Genomic DNA, 26,003 nt, shown 5'->3' on the forward strand with positions numbered 1-26,003 from the left:
ATTTTTTACATCTTGTGATCCGTTTATTTGGCAATCGTCAATGGCAGTCAGGAGGGTTTAAGAACATCAGTTGTTCGACCTGCTAGTCAAATGCTTTTTGTTAAAATATACTTTTTCACTTTTTTTGGTCTTTTGGAAAATGTTGTTTGTGCTGTATTTAGACCCCTCTACCAAGAAATTTGTTTTGCATGCACACGTATAAAAATTGCGGTTTTTATCCAACGCAGAAATTTGTTTTGCATGCACACGTATAAAAATTGCGGATTTTCTCAAACGCAATCATAGGTTTGAACGTTGTTTTCAATTTAGACTTGTTTATATTTCTTCGTTTGGGCTTGTATTATATTTGCCTTCGGGTTTATATGAAACGTTCATCCTATTTCGACTCTTCAAAATTAAAGAGTCTATCCTAAATTGAGGTAAATTATATGGCCTTCCAAATACCATTTCGATTCCTAACATCACTGAAGAGACATTAATTGTCGAAATCCGGATATGGTGTACTAATTTTTGCACCTTTTGTTTGCGGTATACCATCTTTTTCGCAAGTTTATTGTTTCCTGTTTGGTATAAAATTAATAGTTAAGATCCATTTTGTTACATCTGGTGATCCGTTTATTTGGCAATCGCCAATGGCAGTCAGCAGGGTTTGAGAACATCCGTTGTTCGACCTACTAGTCAAATGCGTTTTGTTAAAATATACTTTATCACTTTTTTGGTCTTTTGGAAAATGTTGTTTGTGCTGTATTTAGACACCTCTACCAAGAAATTTGTTTTGCATGCACACGTATAAAAATTGCGGTTTTTATCCAACGCAATCATAGGTTTGAACGTTGTTTTCAATTTAGACTTGAATATATATATATATATATATATATATGTTTGCACCTGTCCTAAGTCAGGAACCTGATGTTCAGTGGTTGTCGTTTGTTGATATGGTTCATAAGTGTTTATCGTTTCTCGTTTTTTATATAGATTAAACCATTGGTTTTCCTGTTTGTATGGTTTTACACTAGTCATTTTTGGGGCCCTTTATAGCTTGCTGTTCGGTGTGAGCCAAGGCTCCGTGTTGAAGGCCGTTCTTTGACCTATAATGGTTTACTTTTACAATTTGTGACTTGGATGGAGAGTTGTCTCATTGGCACACATACCAAATCTTCTTATATCTATATATGTATAATTTTGCCTTTTTTTTTAAAATTTAGAATGTCTTTTATTTTTAATGATACCATATCAATTCAAAACTGTACTCATGTTTTTCGTCTTGTTTTAATATCGTTAAATTTTGATAAATAAAATTGAAAACTTCGACATACAATCTGGGATTATGAGTTTAAACATATTGAATCATAAGCTGTCACGTCTTTTTCGTGTTTTTTCGGCTTTGGTTAAACTAAACTTGGGCTATAGCAAATTCATATTTTTGAAACCTCCTTCGTGTAACTTAAATTTGAATTGAAATAATTATGTTCATAATAGTATTCACTTACCCCTCTAAGGCTATATCATCATCGTCTCAAAATTTTTTTTTTGAAAATGTGTAAATTGAATAACATCCAGGATAATTCACGCAGTTATAACTTACTAATTAACAGTTATAGTAGATATGGTTTTAAAACACAGTAACACACTGACTACTATCCCCCCCCTTTTCCCCATTTTTTTCAAAATGCATGCTTTTAATTTTGATACTATATAAAACGATTTAGAGTGGTGATTCGTCATTGTCAATAATTTTATGATGAGCCATAAACGAGAAGGAGTTCAACCATCTGAATCAATTAAAAAAGGAAAAGTTACTAGTTTTGTTTCATTGAATTGCAAATGCGATTTTTCTTATTTCTGATTTGAACAGCCTCAGTTGGTTGTTCATTTCGATATCATAATATAATTACAATGATGGCATTTTACAAAACATAGAAAGGCATATTTATGAAAATTAAAGTGGTTTTCCATCTATCGGACGTTTTCGAAAACTTCAAGCATTGAAGATGTGGGTATACACCAATGAGGCATAAAAAAAAAATTCCAGTATGCAGACTCCAACCAACAACTGTCATTTGTAGACAGAACAAGTTTAATTGGAACCAACCTACAAACAAACAGAAATCCCGTCACCGGTATATGTTAACAATCATTACTTTATATTTCCAATCTAAGACTTTCACTGGCAAATGATGATTCAAGGGAGGCGAAAGACACCAAAGGGACATTCAAACTCATAAGTCGAAAATAAACTGGAGGCACTAGATCACAGTTTTGTGTGTAATGTTATATTTGAATTTAGGAAGTGCTATTTTGTATTAACGGTTTGTATTTCATTTATGTGTTTTGTGTGCAATCTTATATAATTTAAACAAGTATGTTTGTCAAACCCATTAGTGTGTGTTACTATTGAAAGCTACATGGGACCCTGATCCCGTGCAAGTTTTTTTCTCTCGTCAAACATGTATATGTATGTCTGCTATGCAGTAGTAATTACAGCGCATAGTTATAAACTCAAAATGATGTTTCAGTATACGTGTCCCCATTGCTGTAAACATTGAAATCATAAAATTCATCATGTTTTTTTTTTTCAGTTGTGTAATGTATGTACATGTATATGCTTACAATTATAATTGTTGCAATCTCGATTTGTTCAATGCATGATTCATATTACAAAAATGCTTTTCTTATCGATTTCTTTATTCCTATTTTTAATTAGTATATAACGACAATTCATTTCTTACAGTTGAATATTAACTGTTTAACTTTAAATTTCGGCTTTAATTATTACAAGAAAAGCTTTTGATAAGCGTTTGTATTGATTAGTACAAGACTGCTTATTTTCTAAACATCATTGTCTTTTGCTGTTTCATCGTCATCCGAATGCCCATTTCTGGATACTTCAAATTTCGACGACATTTCATCTTTTCCTTCTGGTTCTGTGTCCGTAGTAGGTAAAAGTTCTGCTTCGTAATCCATAAAACCTTTATCTACTTTCTTCAGTAATTCGTCTCTCTAAAATTAGTAAAGCTTTCGTGTTGAAAAGGTGTTAAATATGATTCAATATAAAAGTTTCAGTTTTAAATGTCTGATCAAGTCGAATGAATATACAATACCAATTGCCATGAAAACTACGGAAAATGAATTTATCGAAATTCAAAAGACATTTCATTCGAATGAAGTTTCAGAAAGAAAAAAAAAACATTATTCCACGGTGAGGTAAGATGTTAAGATTATTGTTGTTGAAAGTAAAGAAACTGTACAATGGCAATATCATTCAAAAAATATAAGGTTCGTGTAAAATGAGGTTGGATATAACTCAACTTGAAAAGTCGGTTGCTATTCCAATTTTAAAAGTCTTTGAATAAAATCAAATTAAACAGTACAGACTTTTCAGATTTTGGTCGCTTGTTTTATACATATTCATGCAGTCGAGGTGGTTAACAGAACCTAATAAAACTTCAACTGATAGATTCCTTTTATGATTTGGCATAGATATATTAATAAGTCCACCCATTTTCAACTTATTTTTACAGTTTGTTTTAGTGTTGTGGTGTTACAGCTCTGTCCCATGGTCAGATTAGGAGATGATAGTGCTAGTGCTCATAATCTCTGCCACATTATTAATGTACCTCTCCCAAGGTAAGAGCCTGTAGTAAAGTTTTTGTCGTTGGCTTCCGTCTGCAATATTTGTTTTTCGTTCAATGTTATTCGCGTTAATCAGGTTTTCGGTTTTCCCTTTTGCATTGTTGCACATTTTCTTATCTCTGGCCTTTTATTGCATTCCATACATTATTGGTTTATTTATTGTTACAGTAGAACAGTGTTTACCTCCTTGTCCTTTGGTCTTTGATGGACAATTTTATACAGACGTTATTATTTAGAAATATGGGCTAAATTGTAATCATTTGTCTGTACGTCTAACACATATTTTTATCACACTTTTCGCATAACTTTCAAACTTGTTATTTGGTCAGCAGCTTGACAGTGTTGTAACATGTGGGCCTGGCGGACACCTATTCCCTGTTATCCGATAACATGAACTACGAACCGGGGTATGCTTAGCATGACAACACGTACAACTCAGCAAAGTATGTATATCCACAGTATAATTATATTCTCTGATTATGTAAAAGAAACTTAATTACCATAAAAACGTGAATTTCGACATATTCATGTATAAATTAATTAAGAATTTAGTTATAGATATTTTATAGTTTTTGGATAGTTTTTTAGTGTATCGTAAATTATACCATAGTTATTGTTGAAAGCCCCGGCCTTAACCTCACGAGACAAGGTCGTGTGAGGTTGCCGGGGGGTTTCAACAAAAAACTATGGTATAATTTACGATACACTGAAAAACTATCCAAAAATATGAAATCTCTGTTTTAATCTATTGCAGCTTTCATTGTTAAACATAGTTCGCATATAGTTTTTGTTTTGTATTAAAATTAATTTGATAAGATTCAGTAAAAATATTCCCTTAGTTTGGGCCTAACAATCAAACCCCGCCCACTTTCTAAAAATCACGGACTTCTTAAAAGGTGCGAATATCAGGGTTACGTTCAATATCGTAGCGGCTACGTAGTACTACGTAGATTTATGACTATTGAACGAGTAGCTAGCCTAGCTGCTATCAATATCTATGTAGCAGCTAGGCTAGCTACACGTTCAATAGTCATAAATCTACGTAGCCCTATGTAGCCGCTACGATATTGAACGCACCCCAGTTAGACAAGATTCATCGACAGTAATGGAACGTCAAATAACGTTTCCAACGAAATATGATGATACAGAAAGAATAAGATGATCGTTACATGTGAGCGATGAAGGAAGTAGACATTACCCTGACACAAATATGTGTCACCTGGTTTTTGTGTGTATTTATATTCAACATTAAAAGTGACTACTAGTTACCTTTTCAAATGGTACACCTAAGTATAATTTGGTCCTGAGCTTTTGTGGAAGAAAAGGAAAGAACTGATCAAAGAACGACAACACATATTTAACATCAATTTCTTTAGAGTTTGGCAAACCTGAAATTGGAAGAAATAATAAGAGGAAAACATTTGCATTTGTATACAAAGATGTATAAAGAAAGAAAAAGAATGATAAAGTATTTACATCAACGTAATTTTTTTTTAATTGATCACACTCTATTTTTCAAATTTTATAAGACCTTTTTTTATCCAAGTATATAATTATGTCTTTTTTTTTATTTCATAGTATTTGATTTCCACTTCTTACGTGTAATAATATATTCAAATTATTACAAAATATGAAGAGAAAATACCATTTACTTAGTGCTCTTCATCATTCAAAATATTCAAGCAATGTAGTTTCTTTTTCGCAAAATCATGATATATTGAGCTATAAAGCTTTCAGTCCTTAACTTTTTCCTACACATGCATCTGTGTCAAGGACTCCATCTACTTCGATAATCGTCATGCATTTATTGTGGGAATTTGGTTTATTTTAACGTCACTGAGTGCATTGCATATCCTTTTTAGCTCACCTGGCCCAAAGGGCCAAGTGAGCTTTTCTCATCACTTAGCGTCCGTCGTCCGTCGTCCGTTAACTTTTACAAAAATCTTCTCCTCTGAAACTACTTGGCCAAATTTAACCAAACTTGGCCACAATCATCATTGGGGTATCTAGTTTAAAAAATGTGTCCGGTGACCCGGCCAACCAACCAAGATGGCCGCCATGGCTAAAAATAGAACATAGGGGTAAAATGTAGATTTTGGCTTATATCTCTGAAACCAAAGCATTTAGAGCAAATCTGACATGGGGTAAAATTGTTTATCAGGTCAAGATCTATCTGCCGCATAATTTTCAGATGAATCGGACAACCAGTTGTTAGGTTGCTGCCCCTGAATTGGTAGTTTTAAGGAAATTTTGCCGTTTTTGGTTATTATCTTGAATATTATTATAGATAGAGATAAACTGTAAACAGCAATAATGTTTAGCAAAGTAGGATCTACAAATAAGTCAACTTGACCAAAATGGTCAGTTGACCCCTTAAGGAGTTATTGCCCTTTATAGTTAACTTTTAACCATTTTTCGTAAATTTTTGTAATCTTTTACAAAAATCTTCTCCTCTGAAACTACTAAGACAAATTTAACCAAACTTGTCCACAATCATCATTAGGGTATCTAGTTTAAAAAATGTGTCCGATGACCCCGCCCGCGAACCAAGATGGCCGACATGGCTAAAAAATAGTACATAGGGTAAAATGCAGTTTTTGGCTCATATCTCTGAAACCAAAGCATTTAGAGCAAATCTGACGGGATAAAATTGTTCATTAGGTCAAGATCTATCTGCCCTGAAATTTTCAGACCAATCAGGCAACACGTTGTTGGGTTGCTGCCCCTGAATTGGTAATTTTAAGAAAATTTTGCAGCTTTTGGTTATTATCTTGAATATTATTATAGATAGAGATAAACTGTAAACCGCAATAATGTACAGCAAAGTAAGATATACAAATAAGTCAACATGACCAAAATTGTCAATTGACCCCTTAAGGAGTTATTGCCCTTTATAGTCAATTTTTTACAATTTTTCGTAAATTTTTGTAATCTTTTCCAAAAATCTTCTTCTCTGAAACTTCTGAGACAAATTTAACCATACTTGGCCATAATCATTGTTAAGGTATTTAGTTTAAAAAATTTGTCCGATGACCCCGCCTTCCAATCATCATGGCCGACATGGTTAAAAATAGAACATAGGGGTAAAATGCAGTTTTTTGGTTTATATCTCTGAAACTAAAGCATTTAGAGCAAATCTGACAGGTGGCAAAAATGTTCATCAGATTTACATTTACCTGCCCTGAAATTTTCAGACGAATCTGACAATCCGTATTTGGGTTGCTGCCCCTGAGTTAGTAATTTTACAGAAATTTTGCAGTTTTTTGTTATTATCTTAGATATCATTATAATATCTAATATCTAATACTATTAATTATGATTTTAACCTTATTTTACATGATTTCCAAAGCATCAGTAAATACAGGTGAGCGACACAGGCTCTTGAGAGCCTCTAGTTTTTTATACTCATAATATTATACTATATTATATCCACAGTGATGATATTTCTTTTCGATTTTGCACTAATACAGTGAACCATTGAAGGTATTTCAATAGATATTTCCATATGTTTCGATGACTTACAAACGCTTGCAACCTCGCCGTAAAAGTAGCATATGAAATTTGTTTTTAAAAGTCAAAAATCAGAAATTGTGACATATTTATATCGTTATTGACTCTCACTCCCGGTATACTGAAGCTGTTTCATTTTTATAAGGTATTATGAAACGTTTAACCAATTTTCAGATTTTGTGTTTCTTTTTCGACAGCAAAAAGTAAATTATCTAATATGTGTGACCGAAGTCAAAGTTCATGTTGACTGTAGCATTTGACATTTATAATGTGGTTATTTGTCGATAAATTATGTATTCTTGATCTTAGAGCTCTCTGGTGTTGACCACAAAATTCTATACTGTAACTTTTCGATCAAAATATATAAAACAAAAAAAGGGAAATAGTATCCGACTTTTTAACTTTTTTAATCATTACCGTTTCAACGGTCTGAAACCGGTTTAACGTAGAAGAATAACAGCACACGCTATATAACGTGAATAGTTTGTGGTCATAGTGAACTTTGTCAAGGTTATAGACAAACGATCTCATGTCTCTGTCAATGTTATAGACAAACGATCTCAAGGTTATAGACAAACGATGTCATGTCTCTGTCAATGTTATAGACGGGTTATAGACAAACGATCTCAAGGTTATACAGACAAACGATCTCATGTCTCTGTCAATGTTATAGACAAACGATCTCAAGGTTATAGACAAACGATCTCAAGGTTATACAGACAAACGATCTCATGTCTCTGTCAATGTTATAGACAAACGATCTCAAGGTTATAGACAAACGATCTCATGTCTCTGTAATGAATGATTTTGAATTTTTACTTTGATTGATCTTCCATAAAAAGCTAATAAAGAATGTTGGCAAACAAAAATAAATATATTTTCATCTTTTCGTTTCCCTTGACCGATACAATTTGTAGGTGATAACTTTATTTCAGTATTAAGAATAAAATTCCTGCAAGCGTACTATCATCTTTTCTTAACTTTACATCATATGATTGTTTTCCATATCAAAAACATTTAAATAATTATCGGAAAAAACATCAGTAAAAATAAATAGGTCGTTATAAATACTAGAATATTAAGTTTTAACCTTCTATACAACTTGTTACAATGGCAATGACCAACGTGTAAAGTATTCCTAGAACTCCAACCCATTGGTAAGACAATGCATAAAACTTGTCCAGTCCTTCGCTGAAAAATAATTAACATATTATGACAGAATAAACAATTTGATCGAGGATCTAAATTCTTAAATATAATCAAGCCAATTTTATTTATAATAATAAAAATTTTCCATCAATTTTAGCTTGAAAATTGGGTCATTTTTTAAAAATCGGGTCTTTCTTTGCAATTGATAATACTAAGGTTTGTCCACAAACAAATACGTACCTATGATTATCCTAGCAATTCAATTTAATACTCTATAATCTCTTATATACTAAATAATATAGACTATAATATATTTATAATAATAAACTAGAATAATATAGCCACAAAATATACATATAGCATATACTCTTCATAACCATTTATTTACTTTTCTATTTAAATAACACTCATTTTTAAGTTCAAGAAACACTGTTCCTAAAGGTATAGAAATTGGAAGACTTGTTTCAAAGACCTCTCTATCAGCGAAGTAATTATAAAGTAACTATATTTTCATTTTATAAAACCCCAAACTGTTAGACTTGTCACTTCCAAAGAAGAAAAGATCGGAGATGAAAACGTCTCAATAAGATAGAACTTAAAGTTACTACTGAACAAGATTACCACTATATACTTTTAATTCCTAAATTAATCAGAATATATTGCAGTTTTAATTCCATTTTATATCTGCACCCAAGAAACGATCAACTACATATTGTGTTTTGCTGCCAAATATTCTTTAGAAATCCATCATTAAAATGTTGTGACAAAGCTTCTGGACCATCATGCGTTCTGTGGGTAAGATTATTACAGTCTACATTTACGATTTCTCTTCTTTTTGTGCTGCAACACTACCACATAATCAAATAACAATCTTATCAATTAGTAATTTCTTATTCAAAAGAATCAATCCGGGTGAAGTCGTTAATACAGTTCACGGGGGAAGGGCCGGTATCAACATACAGATTTTGATACAGATGTCCAGCTGGGAATAAAAAAAACCACCCTCATTCATATGCATGTATTCATTTTTACGAAAATCCCTATCCATGCATATATTTTTAAGGAAAATCATATCCAATTAATATATTTTTCCCAGGTTTCAAACATACAATCTGAGTCATTTGATTAAGATGTTACCCACATGGAATCGTTCATATTATAAGACACAGTTTTTAAAGTCATCCGGCTTAACAGAAGATGAACATTTTAGACACTTAAGCATATACTTTTCTACCCATTGTTATATTACCATCGTGAAATTGCACCTAATTGATATATTTGGCATTCCGAAGAAGTGACCCATACCAGCGACATGTCTGTGCATACTTTTATATAGGAAAAGACCCCCCCCCCCCCCTTTCCCGTGATATAGTACTGATATGCTATTATGAATCATATTTATAATGCGTTAAACAATTAGGGGGATTGAGTTCTCCAAACGTTCTATTTTTACCCAGCCGACTGTTGATGTGTGTTCCTAGTAAGAAACCTTGCCAGTATTTGTCTTTCTTTATATCTGATTTAGTCTTCAAAGGATTTTGAGCTATGAAATTTTTTGATAGCTATGTTAATTTATTCAAATCTGTCTACACTCGCAGCGATTGATATGTGAAATAAGCATTTGTCCATTATTATTGAAGACTGTTTGTTGATTTCTGTATCTTTTTCAGATTTCGGCATTGAAATTCATTTAAAAACGTACTTTTGGTGATCCATGATTGCTTCTGTCGTTTGATAAGTTGTGTATTCAGTGGTCATTGTGTAATTGGTAAAGTGTGACGTATTTTCGAATAGATAACACTGGTCAGTCGGAGGCATGGGTGCCCATGGTGTTCTTTGCAGTGTTTTAGAAAAGTTCTTCCCAACTGACAACCAAAACGACAGTATAACAGAAGCTGTAGTGCCAATCAGAGCACCCTATAACGAGAGTTAAAAACACATGATTAAAAGACAAGACCTACACATTGTTCAAAAACATTTCAGCTCTCAACTTTCATTTTCTTTTTTAGATTTTGCATTTTTCAGTGACAGTTTAATTGTTTTAGTAGCTTATGAATAAAACTTGCATTTGATCTTGAAAACTATCGATTTTGCATTAAAAAAACGTTAAGCAAGTTTAGTCAGGGAAAGTACAACACATGATTGATGTTCTAGCAGAGGAGATAATCAATTTCATTAGGAAAAAAATAGTATTTTTGAATAATTTATGAAACAACAATGAAACGATCCATTAGTTGATTCAAAGTGTACCACTTAAGTACCAATCTGCCTAAGAATCAGGCAGTGGTGAAAACATGACAAACCCGCTTAGCTTTACATTAATTTAAATTCAGAATGTATAAGTGTTCATGAATATTACATTCGTTTCCTTTACCTGTTCTGGTAATCCAAGATATGATTTGGTTGAAATGCACTAGAAATTAACAATTAAGGGAGATAACTTCGTAATTTGCTATCATTCTGACCAAAATTTATCTAGATATTTCTGGAATTACCAGACACGCAGAAACGAAAGACCTATCAACTCAAGACAACAATACACATCTTTTGATTGATAGAATTGAAAAAGTACAAGCAGAGGCTGCAAGGATCGTAACTTGGGGTACTAGGTTGGTGTCCCTAGAGAGATTATATCTCGAAACGCGTTGGTAAAAGCTTAAAGATCGAAGGGAGGGCCACAGATTAATTTATTTTTACAAGATGAAAAATCATATTACTCCGGAATATTTATCAAACTTAGTTCCAGAATCCCATGCAACCATACATAATCACAATACGAGAAACTCGTCACTAATCCCCCCTGTTCGAACAAGAACAGCCCTGTATTCGAATTATTATTTACCGGCAACTGTACGTTCATGGAATCTCCTCCCTGAGAATGCTAAGACCAGTACTTCGGTGGGGGCATTCAGGAATTGTGTCCAGTCTCGGGTGACTAAGCCTCCAAATTATTATTACATTGGTAAGCGATTAGGTCAAATTTATCACTCAAGACTTCAAATGCAATGCAGTTCTGTAAAAAATATAGTGGCCTCACCACTTTGTTTATGTGGTGCTATAGAAACAACAGCGCATTACTTGTTGCACTGCCCTCGATTTCACATCATGCGTGAACAGCATTTTAATAACATCAATATCATACATTTCTTGTCGGAAGAAATTTTGCTACACGGTTCAACGGATTTCAGCTACGAACAAAACATTGAAATATTCTTGGCAGTTCAAACATTCATACTCAGTAGCAAAAGATTTGTCATATGATTACAATCATCTTGTTCAACAAGTAATACTTATATCTTAAATAATTATGTCCGTTCAGAAACATACACTTTATTATTGTATGCCTGATGTAAAAAAAAAAAAATTTTCTCTTTTGTGTTCACAACCTTATTACATGTATATGTTTTGTTTGTTTTCCATCTAGTGTAACATTGTTATTTTTTTTACATTCTACTCCTTGAGTATTACAATATGAAATGTTCTTATTTGAATTAGGAAACGGATTAATATAAGCTAACAGCTTGTTTCTGGATCCTATTAATTATTTACTTGTATTAATATGTAAATGCCAATTTGTGTACATTACTTAACCTGAATTTAATTAATAAAATATGTTTACACTAAGATGAGGGTACCTTCAAAATAGGGTGGTTATGTCGGTGGGGTTTTTCGGCCATGTTTTGATTTTTTTCTAAATTGCCTGATTCTTACAAAGACTGACACTTAAATTGTTAGATAAAATAACAAAATTCATTTATTGCTATTGAAAACGCCAAAATATAATACATGGAGACGTGGGATGTACGTCAAGCAGACAGCAAGCAGACAGCAACCAAATAACCAAAAGACAACTAGAGGTCAACATAATACAGTCCTCAACTATGGGCATGTGTCTACAAATTATGTCAAGCTAATAATCGCCCCGAGTGTAACGAAAAGTTGTGAATAAATTAAAAAGAAACAATCAAGATAAAAAAAAAACTTGTGACATAAAAACTCAGAAAACCCCCATTAAAATATGAGATAAGACAATCACATCAAACGGGACAGACACTTGAACATGTGACAGGGGTTAAATAAGTTCTTTTGAGATCTCTACAGTCCCCCATTTATTCTCAATCAGTGGGCTACAAGGCAAATAAAAGAACATGCAATAAAAATCAGTACAAAAAAAGCCCTTAATTCTAAAATAACAATATAACAGATAACAAGCACACAATATAACAAAATAATTATAACAAAACAATTATAATTATAAATGTTATACCGTAATGCTCGCATTTACTTAAAGCAAGCTCTAAGTAACTAACATTAACGAAACAAATTTTACTGCACCAAGTGTGCATTTCGACATTAATATCTCTTTAGTGATGCACGAGGCCAAAATATTTGAAAATCCGAATATTATTATAACGGTGAAGAGCTGATATAACCGAAAAGGACCAAACTTATACCCAAACACGGAAAGGAAATCTGAACTATGCATGAGGGAGATGTATAGCCTTATTTAAAATGAAGTTTTATAACAGCATATTTCATTAAATGTATGCCGTTACCGAAGTACTGAGCTATTGGGCTGATGATATGAAACTACTTTCGTCCTACACTCTTATACTGTTTCTGTACTTCATATAAGGTTTCATTCAACAACTTTTATAAACAGTACATGAAGACGCGATCTTGTGCAATGTCCTGAACGAACTGTACACAGTTTCAATTAAGAAAAACAAAAGAAATATGTTAGTTTTGCTTCATGCTATGAATTAAGCGAATTAGAGTTCATCCAAAAAATACCAGACTAAAGGTGTTTTGAACAGATATATCATGTTAAGGAGGGGTATTTGCGAAAAATACCAGTCGAGAGAATGTTAAATTTCGCGAGCCGTAAGGCGAGGGAAATTCATTCTCAAGACTGGTATTTTTTGCAAATACCCCTCAAGAACATGCTATATCTGTTTAATTACACCGAATGTTAGCGTTCAAAAACGCATTGATGATCGTGACGTTACAAGCGTCCAGTCGGATAGAGTATTTTGAACAGATATATCATGTTAAGGAGGGGTATTTGCGAAAAATACCAGTCGAGAGAATGTTAAATTTCGCGAGCCGTAAGTCGAGGGAAATTCATTCTCAAGACTGGTATTTTTCGCAAATACCCCCTCAAGAACATGCTATATCTGTTTAATTACACCGAATGTTAACGTTCAAAAACGCATTGATGATTGTGACGTTACAAGCGTCCAGTCGGATAGAGTATTTTTTGGCAAATACCATGGCAGAGAGGGTAAAAAAGGCATATCCTTTTTGCATATACCCCGGCGGCGTTAAAAAATGAACGATATTCATTTGATAACAGTAAATTGGTGAAAAATACACTGGATATCAACCAATCAAAACCCAGGATTCTTACATAAGGTGTAATTATAAAGTAAATATAAAACCAGGGTGTATATATTTACTTAACATACGTTATGCAGAATCTATCAAAAAGAGGTAGCAGAGGAATTGAATATGGCAAATACCTGTTTTGTTAAAAAAAAATCCCATTTGACGGATTTAATTTACTTCATCAAATGTGGATTTACTTGGTCAGTGAACATAAATAAAACGTCAGGCTTACAATCTAGAACAACATGGATTTAGAATGGAGATTATAATTTGTATCTCAAATTGCCGTTTTAGGATGCGAGTTTGGAATCGTATAACGATCTATAACTGGCGACATAGGGCAGAGAGAGTTTTACCTTGTCGACTCACCTTGTCTACTTATTTTATATTTCATGCGATTCCTAGCTTGTTTGTATGTTTGTACCTGTTCTGTTTCAACTGTGACTAAACTTTATACTTTCATATTCATTGTCCGTTAAAAATGTCTTTGTTTAAAAAGAAATTGTAGTCCATTGCTAAACAACTGACTGAATTTTAAGAACATATTTATATAAACTTTATATGTTACGTGTTTACCTTTTTTGTCGCCCATGGAAAGAATACCGTATACAAAAATAATCCACACGATGGGCCACCAAATGCTGGTAAAATGCTTGCAGTTATCTTTAAAAAGATAGAAAATAAGTGCTAATACGGTAAATAACGGTTGGCGATGGTGATGTGGTAAAAGAGGATTAACAATCATAATAAGCATTAGTCCATTTGTTCTTTCGCATAGAAATATGTCCATCGTGCATGCAATATTATACCTTAAAATAATTATGTTTACTTTAATTGATAAACACATACATACATAGTTTAGCATTCAAAGAATACTCAGCTAACATTCGACAGAAACTAATAATTTGATAACGGAATATATTTAAAACAGTAACATAAATACTGATAAATGTATCCCTTAAATACATGAACAAATAATATTGCAATCAAGATTAATATTTACATATATATGTTACAAATCTTGAACCCTCCGGGCTTCAAAAATGAAAAATAAAAAAAAAAAACACTTTGAAAAATATGGTGAATATAAACACTTTTCCGCATTAACCTTCGTCGGTCGCGCTTAAAACCAACACATTAATAAGCCGGGGATGTAGAAATACTTGAGCTATATGACCAATATATAAGAATACATCTTATCATATTCAAATCAATTTTAAAAAAAAGCTCTAAGTGTTTAAGGCCCAATGGTTTTCTTTCTTTATAAAAATATCAGGACAACAATTCTGTAATAATTGGTAGAGAATTTTCTAAATCTCCCTATTAACGACATTGGAATAGAGTTTTTGAAATTTTAGACGTCCTTTTTCGACTTAATCATTATACAAGATAGGGGTTCGAAAAATCAGACATATATAATATTTTTTAAGACTTAACAAACTGGCACACGTTTCTTTGATGAGTCAAACTTTGAAGGTTATGAAATGAACAATATCTATCTGACTTACTTGGGACATCGGTCCAGGGATTGATGCTATCATAAATGAAACGGCTACTGAAAGCAATCCATAAAACGGCACTGAAAACATAAAAAAAATTCTTCAATTAAAACAAAATTAGATTAGTGTATTTATAAAAGTGACATAGAAAACAATTATCTGTGTATAACATCAAGTTTTATGTAGTGCAGTTTCATTACTGTCTGATAACGTATTTGAAAGTTAGTTTTAATAGGCGAGTGACTTATTTCAAAAAGACGCTTAGTTAACGACTTTAATGCACCCACCTAACACACGACTGTATTATATATCATTCGAAAGCTAATAATCTGTACTTTCTGTTTTGTCCGGTCGTAAAAAAATCGTACGGTGCATTTTCTGTTAAATCAAGGTCAAAGGTCATGAAAAAACATTACAATTTTTGCGATTACTAAACAAGAAGCCATTTTCTACTTCTTGTACGATAAAATTTTTCAAAAGATCATATGGACTTTATATAACATAATACATGACTTCCAAATCAAACAAAAAATAAGAGGTTATATGCGCAATATTTCCCAAAAATTGAAATTCATCACAAATCCTAAAAAAATGAAAAATTGTTCCAAAAGCAATATATATCTTGGAGGATCGATATTTGTATGCTAAAAAAATAGATAAATAATATGTTTTAGGTCAAGGAATATTTGTTTTGTAATTTTAAGATACAATTATTAATTGTTGTTCATAGAACAGCCTTCTATTGAAGTGTTTGCAGTTGCCCAAAAATCTGCCATCTGCAAATAGCGATCTTTTTGTTATTCTGTGTTAAGATAGCACATCGCTAATTGTCAATATCAGGGAGGAGAATGATTTTCCATAATAAAAGAAGGGGTATTTAAAGTTCGAAAAGAATATATACGAGCAAATTGAGGTAAAAATATGTTTTTTACGAAGTCAAACTTATTTACTTTTTTTAATCATATTTAAATGCAAACATGACTTTGCGAGTAGATCGTAGGCAACATTGAAATAAGTAACCTTGTTTAGAAACACTTGGTTGTCTAAAGCGGGATGTAAACGAACTACATATAATGCTGCTTCTTCTTATTTAGTTTAAAATCGTGTTAGACATATTAAATGTGTTTAGAAGTTAAATCTCTTTAATTATTAGAATAAAAGATGCTTCTATATATCTTTATTCTCACAAACCAAATTTCAAAGGTATAGAGATAGGATTGAGTATTTTCAACATAAGCTTTTAAAATACAAATGCAGGTCATTGTGTATGTAAAACACTATAAGCAGTTGTGAAATAAAAAAATGAAAAAGTTGAATACATTCCTGACCTCATAAAATCATTCGCTGTTTAAGGCAGTGATCGTTTTCATGCTGTGCTGTGTTTTGTGGACAGTTGTTCGTCTCTTGGACTTTAATTTTATTTTGTTCATGGTTTTAATTAAGTTTATTTGATTCATGGTTTGAGATGTTGATTGTCCCTTTGGTATTATTTCACTTTAAAGATATTAAAGATATTAACTTGCAGTAATGAAAATCGGCAAAAAAATCGCCTCAAAGTAAAGTAAATTAACGCAATAAGACAAATATCCGCGAAAATAACTTAATTTGCTCACGGTGATATATATATAGAACCAAATCGTTATCATGATACATTTAACTACAATGATCTACAATTTTTAAAACTTTTACTTCTTGAAGAGTGACGAAATATATCAAAGGGACATCAAACTCATAATTGAAAACGAACTGACAAAGCCAGGCAAAAAACGAACAAGACAAGCAACAGTTTACAAAACACAACATATAAAACTACAGATTGAGTAACACAAACCCCCAAAAAATATTTGGGGTGAACTCAGGGGCTCCAAAAGGGTGAGCAGATCATGTTCCACATGTGACACCCGTCTTGTGGCTCGTGTAATTCCTACCTCGGTGCCAAGCCTTATTCGGTAGTGACATTTAAGGCAGAAATGAAGGTATTTTGGTTACGTCGATTGGAACTTATCAGTCGTCATCTGGCAAAACAGATATTTCATAATTGTCAACCAACTCGTAGTGGCGTCCATAAAATTTACAAAGGGATGATTTCAACTTTGCATTTGAACTCTGGTTTAAAACCATGTTCAAACCACCATTTTTCATCAAATGTTCTGTACCAAGTCAGGCATATGGCAGTTGGTATCGAATAATCTGTTTCTTTGTATGTTAATGTTTGTTTTTGTAGCAGTTCAGTTTTTCTGTTATTCCGTTGTGTTCCTCTTATAGTTGATGCGTTTCCCATGGGTTTGGTTTGTGACCCTGATTTGTTTCAGTTACTAGTAAATCGATTGATGACTATTGAATAGCGGTATACTATAGTTGCCTTTATTTAATATCTTCATTGTGAGCAGTTACGCACTATCACGACAATCGTGAAAGTAAATGCAAGCTCTGAAATATTGTATCAACTTGGAGATATATACTCCACAAGAAGATGCCGCGAAATCGCGTTACAATTGGACAAGTGTTTAAATAAAGAGTTGTATTTAATTTTGCGAGCAGTACGTCGACTGAGCATGCAAAGACAAATTTAGGAAATTCAAAACCCTACATTTATACGTCATATCATAAATATTCCGACTTGTTATTGTTTCAGAGGAGTTGAAGTCAATGAAATTTGTCTCCTCCTTTAGGGATCTACCATTTGATTTTTATGGAGGGGGGGCTAGGATGAAATTTTAAAAAAATAGGCAGGACAGGAGTTTTGAGTAAAAAAAAAAACCAAGGATGAGACACTTGCAAAAAAAAAAGTCAGGATGACAATTTAGGTAAAAAAAAGTCACGATAAACTTTAAAAAAAAAAGCAGGACCGAATAGAGTGAAAAATAGAAAGGCAGGACAGAGATTACAACTAAAAAAATGCAGGACAAAATATAGTGGAAAGTGAAGTTTCAAGATAATGGTAGCTTCTTTTCAGTCGTCATCAGAAGCTCTTGCATGAAGTCATCCTCGTATGAAAAATGAACTAGTCATTCAAGCTATTCAGAAAGTCTAGTTGTAACTAGAATCGTTGCGTATTAATGGATTTTTTTTCTTCAAAATTATTCTTATTTGATGAATTAATGCATTAAAACAGTGAACAACGCAATTTAAGCAATCAAGAAGTCAAGTTTTATAATGTGTTTACTGGTTTTTAAATTCTTTTAAATTTCAATTTTCATCAATTTATTTTTTATTTATTTTTGTCTAAATTTTTAATTTATTTTTTATGGTTCACATTAAATAAATAAAAGGTCTTTTCACTTCATCAATATTTATAATGAAGCTACAAATCAAACAATTAGAAAAGTCAAAAGATGTTTATTTCAGTCTGGTAGTTACAATGCAGATTGCAATCTCTTATTTCAAGCAATAGTATGATTCGCACACATATTTTTTTACTTTAAATTTTTCAGATTCGTAAGAATTTGTTTATTAAATCTTATATTGACCACATACAGTGTTTAAATAGGAAGAAATGCTTAAAAGCTGTTTTTTCGCAGATGGCGGTATTTTGGGCAACTGCATGAGTTGTTATGATTTGCTGTTTGATTAGAAGTAAGCATAATTTTAGAAAATTTATGACAAACTTCTTTGATAGTTATTACAAGGTTTTACTTAGTTTTAAGTGATTAGCAGTGCATCGGAAAGAAAAATTTGGGTTTTCACACATTTTGTTAACGTTGACTCGAATTTCAGGAAACATGTGCTGTCTATCAAAAACACGTTTTAAATATTTTAAAATGCATTTGATTAATGACCGTTAATCTCTCTGCTAAAAGTTTAAATGGTTTGCATTTGTGAATTTAGTATATAAAAGTCATATTATGCAATCAAGCTGAAATCTTAGAAAATATGCACTTATTCGTCCTTGGCCTTTGATCTTGATTTGACGGACATTGCACCGTACGATTTTTTTACGACCGGGCAAAACAGATAGTACAATTGTGTAGCTTTCAAATAATATATAATTTAGCCGTGTGTTAGGTGGGTGCATTAAAAATTTAATTTTATGGTTAAAGTCACTCGCCTATAAGTTTTATTACTTACCCGAAAGTTTTGCTATGACTGTAAGCTTTTTATCCGAAAAATTGTGATAAGGTTTAATGTAATCTTCTACTGTCATGGCAGACAAACTACTCAATCCAGACGACATAGTACTAATAAAGAAAAATACAGATGCCAAATAAATATGATAGGAAAGTCAACAGAAGAAGATACTGATAATATCCATAATAATTACTAATAAGATGATACGATGAAAAACACATAGACGTCATCTTCAGAATCAGTCTAAAGGTCAATCTGATTAAAATACAGACCCTATGTTCAAGCTTTGGTCAAGGATTTGAAAATGCTCCGTTCTATTTTCTGTTTTAAAGACCTGTTGGTATCCTCTGGTTTCTTCTGATAAATACACACCTTCCAAAATTTGAAGGCTGAAATTTCATAGGCTGATGTAATAATTACCAAAACAGAAAGTAAAACGGAGATCCTTGTAAGCAAAGCTTAGACACAGGATCCGTATTTTAATCAGATTGTGCCAGAATCAGATTGTTTAAGTGTAGAACTGTCAGAATCAGATTGTTTAAGTGTATAGAACTTTCAGAATCAGATTGTTTAAGTGTAGAACTGTCAGAATCAGATATATAAGGTAGAAATGTCAGAATCAGTTCTAGGGTATGACTATCTGAATCAGTTCTTGGGTAGAACTGTCCAACACTGGTTTAGGGTGTAACTGTCAGAATCTGTTCTGGTAGGAGTCCAGAACTGTTGAAAACTGTTTTAGATAATAATTTTCCAAAACTGTTCTAGGTAAGAAAGGTCTAAAACGGTTCTAGGGTAGCACCGGTCAGAAACTGTTCTTAAGGTGTCAGGAGAAATGTTTTACAGATTTTTCTTGAACAGTTCTCCTGACAATTCCTGTAAGATTGAAAAAAAGGTATGAACTGATCCCAACTGTATTGCTATGTAGTTTATTGTTATCAAATTAGATGGGTTGACTAACAGCATGGACGGTGTTTTGGGTGATTTTTTTGTGTCTGTATTTTTATTTTTTTTTTACAACAGAAAATGATGAACAATCCATTTGATGTGAATAAAAGATGTGAGTATATGTCAATAGGACAGCAACAAAACGACAAAAACAGCAACAGACATCTAGATGTCAATATGGTGTTGCGTTATACAATATAATATACACCTGTGCATGTTGCAACATAATTTGAGTGCCAGTATTGATTATGGTTATGTGCATTTCCTGTCGTAGTTTTCAAGAATAAAACCATGACATTATATTATATCCGAATTAACAGTTTGTTTAACGTTTAACTTAGTGCATTTCAAAATAAAGAGATATGGAGAACACAAATGAAAATATGATCATAAATAAGGATGATAATGTATATAAACCTAAGAGATGCACTGAAAAGGGATGCCATAAACAAACCCGACATCCCAGGGAGATTCCGGAAGATGTCTAGAACCATGTAAGGTATTATCTGAAAGAATATAAAATGATGTCAGATTTTTTTTTAAATGATAACTTTTCTAATTGTCGTTAGTATTTGAGTGTTAGAAAGCATAAGTTCTATCTACCACTTTGATCTAATATTAAATAAATGTAAGCATTCTCATTCAGCCAAATTTTACCGTAGATAGTTTTAGCTGTTTAAGGCCTTTTTCTTTTTAATGTTCTCCAACAATTCAGATGTTTTGATTTTCCAAATTTTTGGTCAAGAGCGTACCTGATGAAGCTTATTCCAGAAACTTGCATTGACACGAACAAAGATTAAATTGTACGTTTTTACTACCACTGACAAGAATCGTTAGCAGAGGACTATTAGTTCCCGACGATACCTTTAAGCCAGTGACTTCGGTATTATGTTATATATATATAGCACGCCTTTTACGAATTAACTCGAAAAGGGGGTGTGGTTTGGAGAGAAAAAGGGGGGGGGGGGGGCGGTGACGGGGGTAATGCAAAATTTTATTCGATGTTTATTTGCCCTCAAATCCGAAAAAGACGTGTAGTTTCAAAGGACGCTGTGATAAAAAGGAAACATTTCCTAATAACATTTATGAAGGTAATTAATAATCTTCTTTCATTCCCAAAAACTAGGAAAAATTCGGTTAATTGATTGCAGTGGTTGCGTGTTAACGCACTCAACTAAAAAATAGCTGAAGTTAACTCACTAGAAGATCAAAGGAAAAATTACCATTCATGTTACAACATGATATAAATGATGCAGTACTCTGTCGATTTCCAGTTATGTAATTGTATCTAAAACTAAGGTTGAAACTTCCTCGGGTAAAATTCACATTCGGCGATTTTGGCTGTTCTTTTGGTTGCCATTTTGTTTCAATGCTGTCAGCAGTTTATATTGTTTATCAGATTGTAATGAAGACACCAACAGCAATGAATGTCAATTGCTGAAGTTAGTCTTTAACTTGGTGTGATCATTTTTATTTTTTTTTTCATATAGTTGTGTTTAAGTTAAGGTATATTGTGAACAATATCTGGACCGATATTTCTGTCTCAACTCTTTAGACACCAGAAAAGTCGTCTGGTCTGAAAATTTATCGACGTGTCCTCTTCCCTATCGAGACTTGTTTTACTAAGTCTCGATTAGCAAGGTGGGTGATTATATTATATGCACAGATAATGCATCTTATATATACTGACCGACTTCAGAAACGCAACACTAGATTATTCATTTAAAATTTTTGAATGAATGTGGCACCGTCAAAAGCAATGACTGCCTGTAACAAATGCAAAAATGATTGTCAGAAAGGTCAACCAATTCTGTTCCACATGTTTAGGGTTCTGTTTTACACCTTCTGAATATGCGTTTGTTTCACCCATTACAATGGGTTTTGGCAATTATGCGGTTGAAACTTCAGGGCTTTAAATGTTTTTCTTCAGTCGATTCTTTAGAAGTTCAGTTTATGGGAAACGTTTATGGCATAAATCTGTGCGCAATGGCATTCGGCAATTTGATAAGCAGTGACGTTGCAGCCGTAAACATGTCTCGCAAATGACGTTGCGTAATCAAATTCTATTGACGTTGCATTGTCACTACATATTGATCTGGTCATTGATGGTCAGCAACAAATCCCGTCTACCTGTATCGTTGTCGGAAGGACTGTAAGACGAGTTTCTGAAGTCAAACTGTATGGTTGCAGCACGTTCACGTTTTCCTGTTTGCAGTATTCTTATGGGCTGATTCAGTTTTTTATTCCTCAGTCTTAGCAATATGAAGATGCAGCATTTTTTAACTGATTTAAGTGTGGCAAAGGATTGAAAGAACTGTTTCACGAAGCAAAACAAACTGAAAAAATCTTTTATGGGTTCCAAATTTCGCTTTAAGAATTTCATGCGACTTCAAAAATCCGGTATGTTCAATAACCACAGGTAAGTCAGATGTTGATTTTTTCTTAAGAGAAAGAAGTATGGTAAGCATTAATAGAAGTATGAGAATCAAACATGATGTGGGAAAAAAATCAACAAAATGAGTGTTGCGTTTTTAAAGGCAGTCAGTATATATATATATACCATTCTAAATTGAAAACAACGTTCAAACCTATGATTGCGTTGGATAAAAACCGCAATCTTTATACGTGTGCATGCAAAACAAATTTCTTGGTAGAGGGGTCTAAATACAGCACAAACAACATTTTCCAAAAGACCAAAAAAGTGAAAAAGTATATTTTAACAAAACGCATTTGACTAGCAGGTCGAACAACGGATGTTCTTAAACCCTGCTGACTGCCATTGGCGATTGATAAATAAACGGATCACCAGATGTAACAAAATGGATCTTAACTATTAATGTAATACCAAACAGAAAACAATAAACTTGCGGAAAAAATGGTATACCGCAAACAAAAGGTGCGAAAATTAGTACACCATATCCAGATTTCGATATATATATATATATTTGTTGGTGGTTTTTTTTATATTTGAAATTTAGGCAATTATCAATATCAATAATGGTAAACCAAAAAATCTATGTCATTTGGTCTCTGGTGGGGAGTTGTCTCATTGGCAATCATTCCACATCTTCTTATTTTTATATAACCTTTGTACTTTGAATAATTAGTAGCATTAAAAAATATTATATGAGTATACACAAAGATTGTACAGAATATCAGAAGTCATATAAAAGGAGACAAATAATATTTTAGATTTTAAACTTCAACCTCAGGGCAATTCAAACAGGTGTGATGTCAATTGCTGAGGATATTTTCTGCTTCATATGCCTTATGTATATTGCCTAGAGCGAGAAAAGTAGACAATGAGTCAAAAATCGATAGAGATTTAATAGAAGATTTTCCTGTTTATTATCAATTTTAACACACTCACCTACAAAAATGGATTTTACATAGGCTGTATTGGGAAAGATAAGCTAAGCCCTTTGACAGATTATTGGTGAACAAATGGTCGGGTTAAGCTATATATCATTGCTTTTTTTTTGTATCTACAAGATGGAAGGGAGATTACACGATGTTTACTGACGGGATGTAAAATGAAAAGTATCTCATACTTAGATCAGTTTGTTAGAGTGTACGTAAAGTTTCCGAGTCTCTATCAATAACCTAAGTCCTTCTACAACCAGTCAATACAGATATTCTTAAATCACGTAATACAGGTTTGTTTTTGTTGCATACCTGATTTGGATTTTGTATGCGTTTTGATGTCAATGGGTCACATCTGATGCTTGTGTAATATGCATACGCCACTACTCCTTCTAAAGTTGCCATTGAAAGTGTGACGAAGAATGCTGGTGCAGAGAAAAACAAAACTCTGAAAAAATTATATACATTTGTGTTTTTCTCTTTCGAATTTATGCAATTATCATTATTATTAATGGTAAAAAAAATTGATTTAAGAAAATTTTTCCCCATTTCTGAATAACAAAATTGTTACAGAAGTTGTTTTTCTAAATTGGTATGTATCATTTTTCTACATTATACTTGGCTTTTTTTAACACATACAGGTAGAAAACATCGAAATAACAACGTTTAAGGATGAATCAAAAGCTAAACCAGGTGCCACAGAATAGTAAAGATACCCAGTGATTACATGCATAATCTTTCGCGTTGCCAAGTGGTCAATGCCGGAAATTGTATGCTTAATCGTATGTTTACGCTGAATAAAAAACCGAAAGTGCGGTTTATTTTCCAGTTAATGCATTATCTAAGGAAAGTAATGGGTGCGTGCTCTTGAAGAAGAAAAAATAAAGATTACAAGTATGAAGACTCTAATCCAAACCCTAATGTACCATTCATTTTGCGTTATTTTTTTTATCATTTCAAGGCAAATTAAACAGATCGCTAATGTAGTTTATAAAATAGCCAGAGGCATTCTTGCATGGTCGCGACTGTTTAATGATAATAATCTTATTATCACATAGATTTTTCACCACCGTGAATGTGCTATTGAATCAATAGTAAATGTTCAAAGTCAGCATCTATCCTCCATGGACAAAAATGAAATAACTGTTAAAAAAACTTTCCGGCATTATAACGGAAAGAGTTTACCAAATATTTCAACAAGTCAGTCTACATATATTTCACGCAGTCGGTCAATGACTCAGAGAATCGTTCAAGAACTTTCACGGAGTCGGTATAAAACATTCACGAAGTCGGCCAACAACTTTCACGAAGTCTGCTTGACTATCAGTATCTTTTGGTACCATCCGCCCAGTGCTTTTGAAATTGACATGATTTAAATATCAATTTTTGTCGGTTATTTTTTCATTACATGAAATATTTTAATTGTGTTTGCAAGTCCTACAAGCAAAATTATTCCCAGACGCTTACAGCTGTTATGTTTAGGCCTTTGTGGTTTTCAATTGCAACCTTTTTTTTTTATATACAAACATCATGTTTTCTGCTCTTTGGTAGGGTTGTTGTCTCTTTGACACATTCCCAAATATCATTCTCAATTTTATCATACTTGCATTAAAAACGTATCTTTTCTTTATATATTTTTTTTGTCTATTTGCTTTATAATCTTAAGGGTTTTTTTTTCTTTCTTTTTCGTGATAATTTTTTATTATCAGTAATTATCAAACCATTGACTTACTTTCTAGCCTTTGCCTGTGTGCTCATTGAACTAATTCTTTGTACTGTTGATTGATTGAATGACAATGCGATCAGTCTTAAACATGATCCAATGACTAGACCCCAGAATGTATGTCGTACTGTAGGATCTGTATCAAAGCTATATGAATGAACATAATTAAATAATATCATACAATAACTACTTTTTACGATGAGTTCATGTTAACTGCTCTCTGTGTAATTATAGCCAGAAATTCAAGTTCTAATGTTTAGTTGGACAGGAGACCCTGGTTAATCTTCTTAAAACAAATGATTTATTATTTATTATTTTATTTTATGCATTTAGATATTCTTCTGCTGTTAATTTTCCTTTTGTTTCTAACATTTTGTTCTTCCGATAAACATTTGATAAAGAAATAACCTATTTTAAATAAAGTTTTAATGTTCTGTGTTGCAGATTGCATTCGTGGATGAATACGATTTTTTATATAGAATATAAGCTGTTCTTCCCCATTTCATTGAAGACACGTTTGGAATTATTTATCCATTTAATGTAGTTTCTTTTCAAACCAAAAGTAGTTTTTTTTTATCCTTTTCAGAATATTCAGTCGACTTACTTGAACAAGTACAATCTTCCATTTTCTTTATTTAAATCAAACACTCGCTTTGGTCCTCCAGCAGAAATTGTTCCCTTAAATTAAAGAAAGCTATGAAAAGCTGTTTATTTAAAAAAGAAAT

At 32.5% G+C, this 26,003-nt stretch overlaps 1 protein-coding gene across 1 annotated transcript in view; it reads right to left on the reverse strand.

The window, feature by feature from the left end:
• Positions 1–2,764: 2,764 nt before the first annotated feature.
• Positions 2,765–26,003, reverse strand: part of LOC127738007 (sodium-coupled monocarboxylate transporter 1-like) — a 47,564-nt gene continuing 24,325 nt past the window's right edge. Inside the window, exons 6-17 of the mRNA XM_052249015.1 lie at positions 25,883–25,956; positions 25,288–25,425; positions 23,868–24,003; positions 20,610–20,698; positions 19,248–19,357; positions 15,189–15,259; positions 14,257–14,343; positions 9,995–10,209; positions 8,670–8,684; positions 8,234–8,334; positions 4,903–5,021; positions 2,765–3,000 (exon numbers count right to left, since the gene is read on the reverse strand). Coding sequence (XP_052104975.1) covers positions 2,830–3,000; positions 4,903–5,021; positions 8,234–8,334; positions 8,670–8,684; positions 9,995–10,209; positions 14,257–14,343; positions 15,189–15,259; positions 19,248–19,357; positions 20,610–20,698; positions 23,868–24,003; positions 25,288–25,425; positions 25,883–25,956 — 1,326 coding nt within the window. The 3' untranslated portion in view covers positions 2,765–2,829. The remainder of the gene's footprint in view (positions 3,001–4,902; positions 5,022–8,233; positions 8,335–8,669; positions 8,685–9,994; positions 10,210–14,256; positions 14,344–15,188; positions 15,260–19,247; positions 19,358–20,609; positions 20,699–23,867; positions 24,004–25,287; positions 25,426–25,882; positions 25,957–26,003) is intronic.

This window comes from Mytilus californianus, unplaced genomic scaffold, assembly GCF_021869535.1.
Source record: "Mytilus californianus isolate M0D057914Y unplaced genomic scaffold, xbMytCali1.0.p SCAF_4, whole genome shotgun sequence".
Classification (NCBI taxonomy): domain Eukaryota; kingdom Metazoa; phylum Mollusca; class Bivalvia; order Mytilida; family Mytilidae; genus Mytilus; species Mytilus californianus.